At 46.3% G+C, this 12,554-nt stretch overlaps 1 protein-coding gene across 4 annotated transcripts in view; it reads left to right on the top strand.

Annotated features, from left to right (window-relative positions):
• The first annotated feature begins 3,188 nt into the window (after nucleotides 1-3,188).
• Nucleotides 3,189-12,554, top strand: part of NPNT (nephronectin) — an 81,852-nt gene continuing 72,486 nt past the window's right edge. For 2 of the 4 annotated variants that reach the window (XM_084872306.1, XM_084872307.1), the window contains exons 1-2: nucleotides 3,190-3,476; nucleotides 5,924-6,024. In XM_084872306.1, the coding sequence (XP_084728432.1) occupies nucleotides 3,406-3,476; nucleotides 5,924-6,024 (172 nt within the window). In that variant the 5' untranslated portion in view covers nucleotides 3,190-3,405. Of the gene's footprint in view, nucleotides 3,477-5,923; nucleotides 6,025-12,554 lie in introns of all 4 variants that reach the window. The other 2 variants (XM_084872305.1, XM_084872308.1) reach the window with 2 other exon arrangements.

Genomic DNA, 12,554 nt, shown 5'->3' with positions numbered 1-12,554 from the left:
CAGGATTACAACTTACAAGGTAGCATTACCTGGTATGAAACCTAACCAAAAAGTTGTCCTACTGGAAAAGTACAAATATTGCTAAAAATTAATACATTTTTTATTGATATTAGAGAGTAAGGGAGAGAGAGAGGAGGGGGGAAGAGAAGGGGGAGAGAGAGAGAGAGAAAGAGAGAGAGAGAGAGAGAGAGAGAGAGAGAGAGAGAGAGAGAGAGAGAGAGAGAGACATCAATGGAGAGAGAGAATCATTGATCACTGCCTCCTGCACAACTCCCATTTGGGATGGAGCCCACAACCCAGGCATGTGCCCTGACCTAGAATGGACCTGTGACTTCCTGGTTCATAGGTCAATGCTCAACCACTGAGCCACGCCAGCAGGGCAAAAAGCAAGTTGTTTGATTTGGTTCTTTCTTGTTTGTTTTTAAGACAGATAGTGAAATGCCACTGTGTGGGAACTCCACCTCTTTTTTGGAATGATCACTGGTGGTCATAAGAGCAGTATATTAACCAGTTAGAACATGGAATTCATTTAGGGTCTCCTCATTCCATGATGCAACAAAAACTGATATAATTAGCTACAGCTCACTCAAGAAAGAAGTTAAGTTCACCAGGCAAAATTCAATCCAACCTAATTCAACCTACATGGCACCACTCAAAAATGTACACGCACTTCGTTCGGATAGTTTGATGTTTCTTTCTTTTTAGATTTAACACACTAGGAATAATAATTATTCAGAGTGTGTATACATTATTGGGATAACCTATATTTAGCAGTTGCTGATTTTAAGCCTTGTGCCAGGCACAAGGGATAGAGTGACAACTACGCTTGCCCTCCTATTGGTTGTATTCGTGTCTCATGAGAAACTAGACTGGTAGAGAAGCAATTACAACTGTGCATTAAGAGTTACCCCAGCCGAAACCGGTTTGGCTCAGTGGATAGAGCGTTGGCTTGCGGACTGAAGGGTTCGATTCCAGTCAAGGGCATGTACCTTGGTTGCAGGCACATCCCTGGTGGGGGGTGTGCAAGAGGCAGCTGATTGATGATTCTCTCTCATCGATGTTTCTAACTCTCTATCCCCTCTCTCTTTCTTCTCTGTGAAAAATCAATAAAATATATTAAAAAAAAAAAAGAAGAGTTACCCCAGAAAATGCATGGGTTTGTAGAAGCACATACCACAGGAAGCTCAACCAAGCAAAGGATCAAAGGGCTTCCCTGGTAAGTGTCAGCTAAGCTTGGACCCGAAGGATAAGTGGAGAGTGTCCAAATGAAGAAGGAAGATGGAGTGTTTTCTAGGCCAAAGAAAAGATAAGGACAAATGAAAGAGGCATGCGGATGGGGCACTGCCCTTTTGTTCCAGAGAGTTGTCCTGTTTTCACCCACCACTGTTTTCCCTCTCCTTCTATCTCCAGTGTTTAGCCAGGAGGTTAGTCCCTTCTCCCTAATCACCCATTCCTCTGGTGGGGCTTATTTGCAAATCCAATCCAGGAACCAATAAACAAAGAAAATGGCTAAGGAGTAGCCACTGGAGTCTGGAACCCAGCCCATAGTGCACTTACAAAAATTTGATTTTCTGCGGAAAAAAAAAATATTTTGACTCCTACATTTTTGGACCACATTAGAAAGATCTGAAATGGATGACACCAAGCTGTTTGCCTAAAATAATGTCCCAAGCCTGAATTGGCATGGATATTTCCTGAGATTAAAATAGAAACTTGTTTTGCTAACAGAAAACAACTTGGAAATCAAAGAGTCGTTTAAGTTGAAACCATTATTTTTTCCTTTTCTCAGAGAAAATTCCCTGTTTTTATACACACCAAGAGATCAGGATAGTGAGGTCACTGGGCCACAGAACTTTCCATTAAAAATGTGAAATTGAGAAACCTCAAAAAGAAAGTAAAGATGGGGAGAAAAGTTTGTAATGTAACAAACCCATTCGATAAATGTTTAGGAGTACTTACTATTCCACAGGCACTGTTCTGTGCACCCAACAAAGAACCTCATCCTTGCAGAGCTTGCATTCTAGCAGAAAGAAAACCTACAAAAAGAAGAAATAAACAAATTATGTAGGAAACTGTAGGATTAGTGGTATGGGAGGAAAACAAAGTAGAACAGACAGGGTGCGCGAGGAGGGGGCAAGCTGCAGCTTTAAATAGACTGGTCAAGGTTGGTCTCCTCAAAGAGGTGACATCTGAGCAAGGACGGAATGAAGTGAGAATATGAGCCACGCAGACATCTGTGTCCAGAGAGAAGTAACAGTTGGTCAAGGACCCTAAGGCAGGGGCATGCCTGGAATGTTCTAGAAAGGCAAGGATTAGGAGAAAAGAGATGGGTTGGGTCTGAGAGGTATAGGAGATGTCGGATCACTGCCCTGGGAGTATTTCGGGGTAGGGATGGACTAGATGCTTTGAACGTGCATTTTAGGGTAATCATTGCGTGTTTTCATCTGAGCAGTCCTTTAGTACTCAGAGTGTGTATACATTTTGGGGGATAACCTATAATGCATTTTTCTCTGCCACATCGGAGCAGTGATGGATTAAAATGGTTTCTCAATGATCACTCCAGGATCAGGCACCACCAGACTGCCAAGTAGTCCCTCTCTGGCGGCACGTGGCCCCGGAGGGGCCGCCATCGCTATCCTTCTAATGTTCTCCGAGTTGAGCTGGCAGAGGTAGAAAGTCTACAAGTTTCTTTTTCAAAACCCGACTGGAGAGCCATGCATTTCCTTCGGTGGATTCCAAAATGAAAAAAAGTATGCCTTTGCCAACCATGTGGGAGAAGCAAACCCCAGGAGTTTGCCTTTTGCTAATGTGTCCAAGTCGGGCTGTGGTTTCAACCAAATGCAGACGGTGCTCCGCTCCCACCCCATTGGCCTCTCTGCTCCCGGACTTCTCCGCCCTCGGGGGAAAGCCAGGGTTCTCCCCTGCGGGCTCTCCCCAGCGGCCACCACCTGCTCCAGCTGCGGTCTGCGCCCAGGGCGCCCCGCCGCCCGCGTCCCTTCCCTCCCGGGCGCCCTGCCTTCCCGGGCTGGGTCAGGCGCAGCGCTCCTCCCGGCCTGGCGTCCGCCCCGCTTGGCTGGCCCCCAGGAGACGCTGCCCCCCCAGCGCCCCCGCCCGCCCGCCGGCGGCTCCCCGCGGCGGGGCCCCGCGCCCTCCCCCCGAGCGCACGCGCGCCCCCCGCCCCTCCCCGCCCGCCGCGCGGCTCCCCCCGCAGCGCCTCCCCCGCGGGGAGGGAGCGAGGGGCTCCGGGCGCCGCGCGGCAGACCTGCTCGGGCTGCGGGCCGCGCCGCTCGGCTCTCCTCCGCGGGCAGCAGCAGCTCGGCGGCGGCCGCAGCGCCTGGGGGCGGCGAGGAGGCGAGCGCCCACCGTTCCCCGCACCGACCACCCCGCCTGCGTCCCGCCGCCGACATGGATCTCCTCCTGGCGCTGGTGCTCGGGGCCGCTCTCTACCTGCCGGCGGCCGCCGACTTCGACGGGAGGTGAGTGGGCCCCAGGCGACCTCCCCTGCGCCTCCTTTCCCCCCCGCGCATCCCCTCCGGCCCCGCGGTGCCCTCTCCCGGCGCGGGGGCGCGGTCCCGGAGGCGTCTGTCTGCCCAGAAGCGGGGCCACCGAGTCCCCTCGGCTGGAAGAGAACCGTCGAGCCGCTCTCTCCACCCGGAGGAGGCATCCAGCCGCGGCTACAGGCTCGGGGAGCCGGGCTGGGGATGAAGGCGGAGGCTGGAGCCCGACATCCCGCTTCCGAGGGCGCCCCTCCGCCGCTCAGAGGAGGGGGCGCGCGGGACGTCCCCAGGTCGGGAGTCTCTGGCTCTCGCTTCAGAAGGCTCTGCAGTGGGGAAACTTCCCGTGGCAGGGGCCAAATCCGCGCTTGGAGCTGTCGGGGCCGCTCCTATCAAGGGTGGGTGGCGGCAAGGGAGCCCCTGCGTTTCCAGGGGGGACCTGTTTGCCTTCCCACTTGGTTTTCTGGGACTCACAAGCAGGACCGAGGCGGGGGCCGCGGAGACCTGGGGCGCCCGGCTCGGCGTGCTCTGACAGGTCCCGAAGCCCGGCCCGCTCCGCTGTCACTCAGCCTCCCCCGGAGCGGCTCCCCTCCCCGGGCTCCCCTCCCCAGCTCCCGGCCCCGCGGGGTGCGCTGCGCGCCCCTGTCGGGAGGGCGTGCAGGGTTACCTACCTTGGTGAAGTGTGTGTGTGTGTGTGTGTGTGTGTGTGTGTGTGTGTATGTGTGTGTGTACGGTTCCCCCACCTCGGTGAAGTGTGTATGTGTGTGTGTGTGTGTGTCTGTCTGTCTTGGAGGGCGTGCACGGTTACCCCGTGTGTGTGTGTGTGTGTGTGTGTGTGTGTGTCTGTCTGTCTGTCTGTCTGTCTGTCTGTCTGTCTTGGAGGGCGTGCACGGTTACCCACCTCCGTGCAGATACACACCAGACTCGCCCAGTGCAGATCGCTGCTTCCCCGCAGAGAGCCTCACCGGGCCACACTGCTCTCCGGCGGCTCTCTGTGGGCGACCCCCACCCGCCAGCCACCTCCCCGGCTGCCCCGAGACTGCCGCACCTGTTTTGCTTGCAATCTTGGAACCAATCAATTCTACGATTGATTGGCTTTCTTGTACCTGGAGGGGAACGGAAGGGAACCAGTGGAGCGCAGCCGCTTGTTTACCACCACCTGGTCGGTGGAAAGAGAAAGTTGGGGTTATTTTGTATAATATGCTATTGGGGGGGGGGGGGGATTGTGGAGGGGGATAAAGAAAACGGAAAGGCTAAAAACAAAACAAGACAAAACAAAAACAAACAACAAAAAACACGGGTAGGAGCCAGAGTATTTTATTGTTTTAAAAACAGTTCTTTGCCCACATTCGGGTAGGTTGTGCATTTCTTGCAGACACATTTGTAACAAGAAGTGCATCACACGAGTAAGTTTAAGATGATAATGTAGTTTTTAAAGATGTCTAAAACAGCCAATGAAAATATTGATCCTCCCGGGGGTGCGGGGAGTCATTGTTTCCAAACAAGGAAACAATTCGCCAAAGAAGATGCCAAAGTGGAATCTGGTGGATCAATCAGTATCCTGAAATGGAGTACTTGCTTTAGTCCTTACCTTGGAGAGAAGATGATGATAACGTGAGTTGTTGATGCAGGAAAGTTTCACATCACAGGAACAGTTGAGATGTTAGCTGCCCTTTCAGCTCCCTTGGTTTTATTTAGGCTTCTTTTTGTAGTACATTTTTTTTTTCCTTTCTGGGAACTTTTTCTGCCAGAGTCCTATCTTGCAAAGAGTTCTGTTGGGATTTGTGGAAGCTTCTCTGCCCCTCTCTCGGCCCCTTCCCACACCTCCCTTTTATATAAGGCAGAAATTGTTTTCTTTCCACTCTGACATGTCTTCATACTTTTCAGTGTATGATGAATCCGTCAAAACCTTGCCCCCTCCTCCCCCATAGGTGTGGGTCTGTGAGGGATCTGCTTTATTTCAAGCTTCAGAAACCACCCTGAGAGTGGCAGCCTTGAGAAACCTTGGGGTTTTTTTTAGCTGGTGCTACCGTGTTTTCCCGAAAATAAGACATCCTCCAAAAATAAGACCTAGCGCATGGAAAGATAAGACATCCTCTGAAAATAAGACCTAGTGCAACTTTGGGAGAAAAAAATTAATATAAGACACTGTCTTATTTTCGGGGAGACAGGGTATTTCCATTTAAGAAAGATCTTCCCCTCCCTCTTCCCCCTACTCTCCTGAGTTGTGTGTCTGTCGAACTGTCTGAAGTTCGAAATTACTTCATGGCAGAACTATTCCCCTGAGGTGTTTTTATCCTTAAATCCTGCAAGAACGAAGGGGTTTCGTGTGTTGTGTGATTTAATGATTTTCTAACATAATGACAACGAGGAAATTACTTTTAACTTCAAATGTGTCTTTATTTATCTTGACTCTTTCTGTTCGATAGGTGGCCCAGGCAAATAGTGTCGTCCATTGGCCTGTGTCGGTATGGTGGGAGGATTGACTGCTGCTGGGGCTGGGCCCGCCAGTCCTGGGGACACTGCCAGCGTGAGTATTATCTCCCGGGACTTTGGCTCCCTGGGAGGGGGGCTCTCCACCCCCACTCCAGGCTTCACCGCACACCAGAGGGCTCCTTACAAGCAGCACTTGCTGGTAGGGTTCTGACATGGGAGGGTTCAGTGACTGTCCCAGGCTCTGCCCTTTCCCCACTGAGCCGCCCACCGTAAGGAGCCCGTTTGGTTCCTCACAGGGTGCTCCCTTAGGCATTGGACTCCAGTCTCTCCTGCTTCCGTTTTCTGACCAGGCTCACTCTTTCCTTTGCTGCAGGCTCTGAGATGGGGGTAAGATAATGAGTCTAGACTGTATTTACACTAAATAAACTTAAGGTATAAAATCCTTGCCATAGCTGTTGTGGAAAGAGGCCTCTTTTTTTTTTTTGAAGTGAGGTTGTATTGACTGTTGACTGTGTTCTAAATGGACCACCCAGTAGAATCAAACAATACCTCTGAAAGAGGCATCGTTTTTTTAAGTTCTTTAAGTAATCATGTAATAAGTGTCAAGTCAAAACACGAATTTTTACCTTTTCCTTGATCACAAATGAATATATTAAAAAAAATTTTTTTTAAATATATTTTTATTGATTTTGTACAGAGAGGAAGGGAGAGAGATAGAGAGTTAGAAACATTGATGAGAGAGAGTAATGGATCAGCTGCCTCTTGTACACCCCCTACTGGGGATATGCCCGCAACCAAGGTACATGCCCTTGATCGGAATCGAACCCGGGACCCTTCAGTCCCCAAGCCGACGCTCTATCCATTGAGCCAAACTGGTCTCGGCTAAAAAAATATTTTTATTGATTTTAGAGAGGAAAGGAAAGGGAGAGAGAGATAGGAACATCACTGATCAGCTGCCTCCTACGGGGGATTGAGCCCACAGCCCAGGCATGTGCTCTTGTCTGAATCAAACCCTGGTCCCTTCAGTCCACAGGCTGACCCTCTATCCACTGAGCCAAACTGGTTAGGTCATAAATGGACATTTTTATGGTAAAAATCAAAGCTACATCACGAAAGTTGGAGAAATTTGTTCCCAGTATTTTATCTGGATTTCAAAATTATATCTCACTCCCCTCAGAAACAAACAAACAAACAAACAAACAAACAAAAAACAACCAAACACCAAAAACCAACCCCCCCCCAAAAAAACAACATCCACAAAACACCCACAAATAATTAAGTAAATTTCAGGGACACCTTTAGAGTACGAGGTGGGCAGGTCTGTTGAGATGATGGTGACAAAAGTGGGTTCTATATATCCCAGTGTTTACTGCTAATAAGCAAGGGCCCTAGAGCAGTGTTTCCCAACCTTCTCTCATGATGAGAATCACCTGGTGGAGTTGTTAAACCACAGATTCCTGAATCCCAACTAAGAAGTGCTAAACTAGAATTTTTGGGAACATATAGGTAAAATTGTATACTTAACTAGTGCTCTAAGACAGATGTTATATACAGAGCAATAAGTTAGGTATGCAATTTTACCTATATGTTCCCAAAAATTCTAGTTTAGCACTTCTTAGTTGGGATTCAGGAATCTGTGTTTTAACAACTCCACCAGGTGATTCTCATCATGAGAGAAGGTTGGGAAACACTGGTCTAGAGGCATAGAGAAGGGTAGTTAACAAAGGCTGGAGCCGGAAGGGGAGGAGCCTGCCTCAGGAACATTTGGTAGTGTGAGGAGTAAATTTAAGTTCACTTAAAGCAAATTAAATTTAAGTAAATTAGAGTTAGGTGTTCCCTTGGAAGTTTCAGCCTTTGAGAATTGTATGTGATGTCTATCCTGAACTCTCTGAAGGAGGGAGAGGGACAGTCACAGGATGACTCTCTAATTGCACGCACAGGCTGACATCTCTGTTTAGGGGCAGAAAGGTAAACGGGATTAATGTTTGTCTACCTGCTTTCTGCAAGCCACTGGGTCAGACTTTTTGCACAACTGGGCCCTTACATTCTATTATAAAGGGAGATGCTGGTAACTCCAGTTTCCAGTAAATAAAAGAACTAGGCAAAGCTGTCCTGCGTCCCCCCTTCCCGTGCCGCCCCCCCCCCCCGCCTCCCCCCCCTCCCCACAGCTTATTCTACTCAACATTGTTTTTTAAGGGAAGATGGTCATAAAGAAGAATGGTAGCTGGTGGAATATAGTCTTCTGCCAGTTTTACCTCCTTTAGAAGTATTTGCACAGCTGGAGGCCACAGGTGTGGAATTTGAAGAGCAATCAGGCTTTGAAAGTCAAAAGGGGAAGAGTGTACCTTTTTCACAGGCACCTTTCCCAAATGAAAAATGAGTGGTTTCTTCGCAGGAATGGAGATAGTTTCCTCCTCTTTTGCTGCCTTCATTTGCAGGACGCTCCCAAAGGAAATGCTGAAGTGGTTTGGGGGGTGCACAGCACCCCCCAGCCCCGCCTAGGACAAAGCTGCCCTGGCAGAAGGCCCTGAGCACAGTGAAGTGACCTTCCCTGAAGGCAGAGTGCCAAGCAATGGGCAGAGGCGGAGGAGGGCAGAGCACTCTGCCAGATGTGATAAGAGAATTCCAAGGAGAAAACTCTTCTATCTCTTAGAGGTATTCCCCAGAAAGAACCCGAAGGAGTGGTGCTAAGTCTCTGCCATGTAGTTAAATTTTCCCTAGTCTGAGCCAGCTTGGTGATTCTGAAGTTGTATGCGTGTAAAGGCCTTTCAAAAGTTCAGTGGCATTACAAAATAAAAACCTGTTAAGAGTTGCTTTTTGCACAGTAGCTTTCCCAGCAAATACAGGGTGCTATTTTATTATTTTCTATGCCTTCATTTTGTTTCCAAAAGATTGAAAGTGGTCAAATATTGCATTTGATAGTATTTACCTCTTCCTTCTTGCTATTCCTCAAGAATCTGAGAAAGCTGTAACAGGGCATGAGCTTAAATATTGAAATGATAATGTTATAAAATCTGTAAGATGATCCTGAACAAACCACAGTTCCTCTTAACTTAGATTTGGTGAACGTTCAAGAGGCAGAATAAGGAAGGGGAACATGGACTCTGGAGCATGACTGCCTGGGTTCCAATCACTCCTGCCTCTCATGAGCTGTGTGACCATGAGCAAGTCATTCAATCTCTCTGTGCTTTATTCTCCCCATCTCTGGAATGGACGGAAATAGTATAGTGCCTCATAGGTATTCCTCTTAGATATAACCAGATCTGAGAGCGTAAAAAAGTTATGATTTGTAAAGCACTTACAACTGCTGCTAGCACAGAGGAAGCACTATGGAAGTGTTTGGTGAACGTAAAGAAATGTAAAGGAACATTGCCATTGAAACGGGGCTGTGCGATGGGACGTTCAAGCTAGCTAACTCTTTGTTCTCGAGGCGTGATGTATGTATGTTGCATTTTTACTGCCAAAATAAAAAATGGTTCCAAGGTTCTCTGTCGCAATAAAATAAAAATGCCTTTAAATTACAAAGGGCCAGATGGGTCTTTATTATTAACATTGGAGATGGCAACGTGGTAAAACTGAGTTCCAAGATGGGTATTCCCTTGTGTGTGTGTGTGTGTGTGTATGTTTGATTTTTCCAGAATCTCACATGGTCCAAATGACTCTTGTTCGTTCAGAGAACCCGCTGTCTTTGTTTTGCTATAAACAGGTAGAAGAATGCAGGGGTGAGGGGTCAGCTCAAAGCTGGAAGAATGGCCCCCAAAGAGGCTTGTTAGGGACACATGGAAAACTCTGATTAGTTTTTACAGCAAGTTTTTGTGAAATTTAAACCTTTGTCACTCTATTTATTCAAGGAAAATGCCTTGCTAGTCTTTAGCAGTTACATCTGGTAATGGATTACCTATAAAAATTCCAAAAAGCTTCTGGGAAATTAGCATGAAACATGTTTTTGCCGTTCTGACCCTTAGATAATCTCAGCATTTTTTTTCTCATAGGAGCCCTTCCTTATCAAAGGTGCCCTGGTCCTCGGTTTTTTTTTTTGTTTTTTTTTTCCCCCTGAATAATTCACTTGGGATTTTCCTTCGGATCCGCACAGCAACACAAAGAGAAGCTATCCCCACCGATACCCAGAACCCCCCCATTTATCCTTGAGAAGCTGTGTCTGTCCGCTGGGGAGGCCGTTCCCTCATCCTGAATGCTTATCAGATCCCGTGCCCTAGTGCAAGGGACCCTGTGGTCCTTGTTTACTTCTCTTGGTTGAGCAATGTGAGATGTTTTGACTCAGTATTCCTGGGGCCAAATATGTGTATTTCCACAAAACATGATGCATTCCATTTCCGCTGACTACCCCCTTGTCATGGACTTGTATGGAGAGGCCAAGGGCTCTGCGGGCACTAGCCTTGCCCAGCCTCCGCTCTTGGCTCACTATGTCTAGCCACAAAGCCACAATTAGCCAGATCCCATTCTTCCCTCTGGGACTGAGGAAGGAAGGATCAGAGTTGCTTCCCAGGCAGACATAGGAGCTGTCCTCCTGCTTCCTGCCCGTGCCACCAGCACTCCATCCCGACATTCCCGCCAGCTGGGAAAGCTCCACCTATTCCAGAAATAGGCAGGTTCTGTTTGCGTAGTTCCTCTGGTAGAGGCCATACTCTTGCCTTCTTTCTGCCCTTTGGTTCATTGTGTTCTTCACTCATAAGCAAATCTCTACATAGTGAGAATTCAATTTTTTTTTCTTCTATTTGCCCTGGGCTTTATTGAATATTGATGTAGCTGTTGATTGTACAGTGAAATTTTCTGAATATGCTCATAACACTAACACACTGATGGCTACATATTTACAGCACACGGCCCCTAATCACTCACAAAACATTTGTTTCTTGCTCTATAATTATTCTTGAAGGAAGAGTTCCTTCACTTTTCCATCATACTAATGACACAATTCATTTGAATTATTTTAACAATTTCTTTACTCCTACCAAATGGAGATCTCTGTAATGAAGATTTCTCAGGTTTTGCATATTTTATATTATTTTAAATCTTTATTGTTGAAAGTATTACATATGCCCCCTTGCCTCCCCTCCATTGACTTTTTCTAACTATATTTTATTTTACAAAGCTGTGTGTATGCCTTGGAAGCAATTCTTAAGTAAAAGCACTAGACAAATGGGGACAACTGAGTCCAGTCCTGGATTTTATACCTGACTAGAGGCTGATGCACGAAATTTGTGCAAAGGGCTTGGCCCTCGCAGCCCCAGCTTTGTCTGGAAGGTGGTTCGGAAGTTCCTTCAGCTGTCCAGTCTAATCAGCATATTACGCTTTTATTATTATATATTACTTGTCTACATTTCTCAGCTGCAGTTTTCTTATTCTTCGAGCAGATTTCTATGATTCCATAATGTAGGCTCTGTTTCTAATCTATATGGCTGTCTGTTTACTTGTAGATTTGGCTGTATACGTTGCTTTGACAATAGCGGTTCTGTTGAAAGTGCTTTACAGAGGAGTGAAGAAAAACTCAAAATACAACTAGTTCCACGCTTCAATAAAGCTATTCAGTTTCTGAGTTCTTTGGCTGTCAGTGAGCAATTTGTGGTTTCTGAAAGAAATTATGTGAATTGCGGTGGTTTTGCATCATTATTAACACCAGACAAAATGCAGATGTTTTATGTTTCTCTGGAGATTTTAGAAAGATATAACACCTAGCCCTGCCAGTGTGGCTCAGTGGTTGAGAGTTGTCCCATGCACCAAGAGGTTGCAGGTTAGATTCCTGATCAAGGCACATGCTTGAGTTGAGGGCTCAATTCCTGGTGTGGGGTGTGCAGGAGGCAGCAGATCAATGGTTCTCTCATTGATGTTTCTTTCTCTCTCAAAACACATGTAACACACATAATCAAGAAAAACACATTTTCTTTTCTTTTTTAAAAAAGATATAACACCTACACCTAGTATTTGACTCTGCTTTATTTGCTTTAAATCTTATTTTCTCTTTCCTCTCACTGAAGTTATTAAGGCTACAACTGTACAATTTTTGGATTCTTATCAATATTAGATAAACTTATAGGTTAGTTCAAACTAGGGACTGAGAGACAGTAATTCATTCTGAAGCTATTTTGGGGTTGTCATATAATTTCAGTTGGACAATCCATGTTACTGGCTTATGATTGTGGATTACTGAAAAAAATGATGAGCAAATTATTGAATTCTTTCTGTATTTCAAATGAAAAAGTTATTAGTTTAAAGCAGAGAATTTTGATTAAGAAAATGAAATATTTAAATTTCATGTTTAATTCCTTACTTATATCTGGGCTTAGTAACTCGGCCTTGTCAGTGGAAATGAATTTATTAATTTTTGCTTCCTATACTGGCAATTGATTTCCTATCTCTAGGCACAAAATTATGTAGCCTTTGATTATTTACATTTTGAAAATTTTTATTTAACATAATCAAGAGTAAATAAGAAATGTTGGAATCTGCTTTGAATGCCATACATAGTGTTCCCATCAAAGAGGTTATTTCTAGTGAATTGCTTTCCACTTGTAGTCAACAACTGTGAACCATGGCAACCTCCATTGAACATGATTTAGCATTTTATAGATGGAGCTTTTTAAAAATATTTGTATAGATTTCAGA

The sequence above is a fragment of the Pipistrellus hanaki genome, assembly GCF_964339955.1.
Source record: "Pipistrellus hanaki genome assembly, chromosome: 1".
Lineage (NCBI taxonomy): Eukaryota > Metazoa > Chordata > Mammalia > Chiroptera > Vespertilionidae > Pipistrellus > Pipistrellus hanaki.
This window is presented reverse-complemented; position numbering and strand designations above follow the sequence as displayed.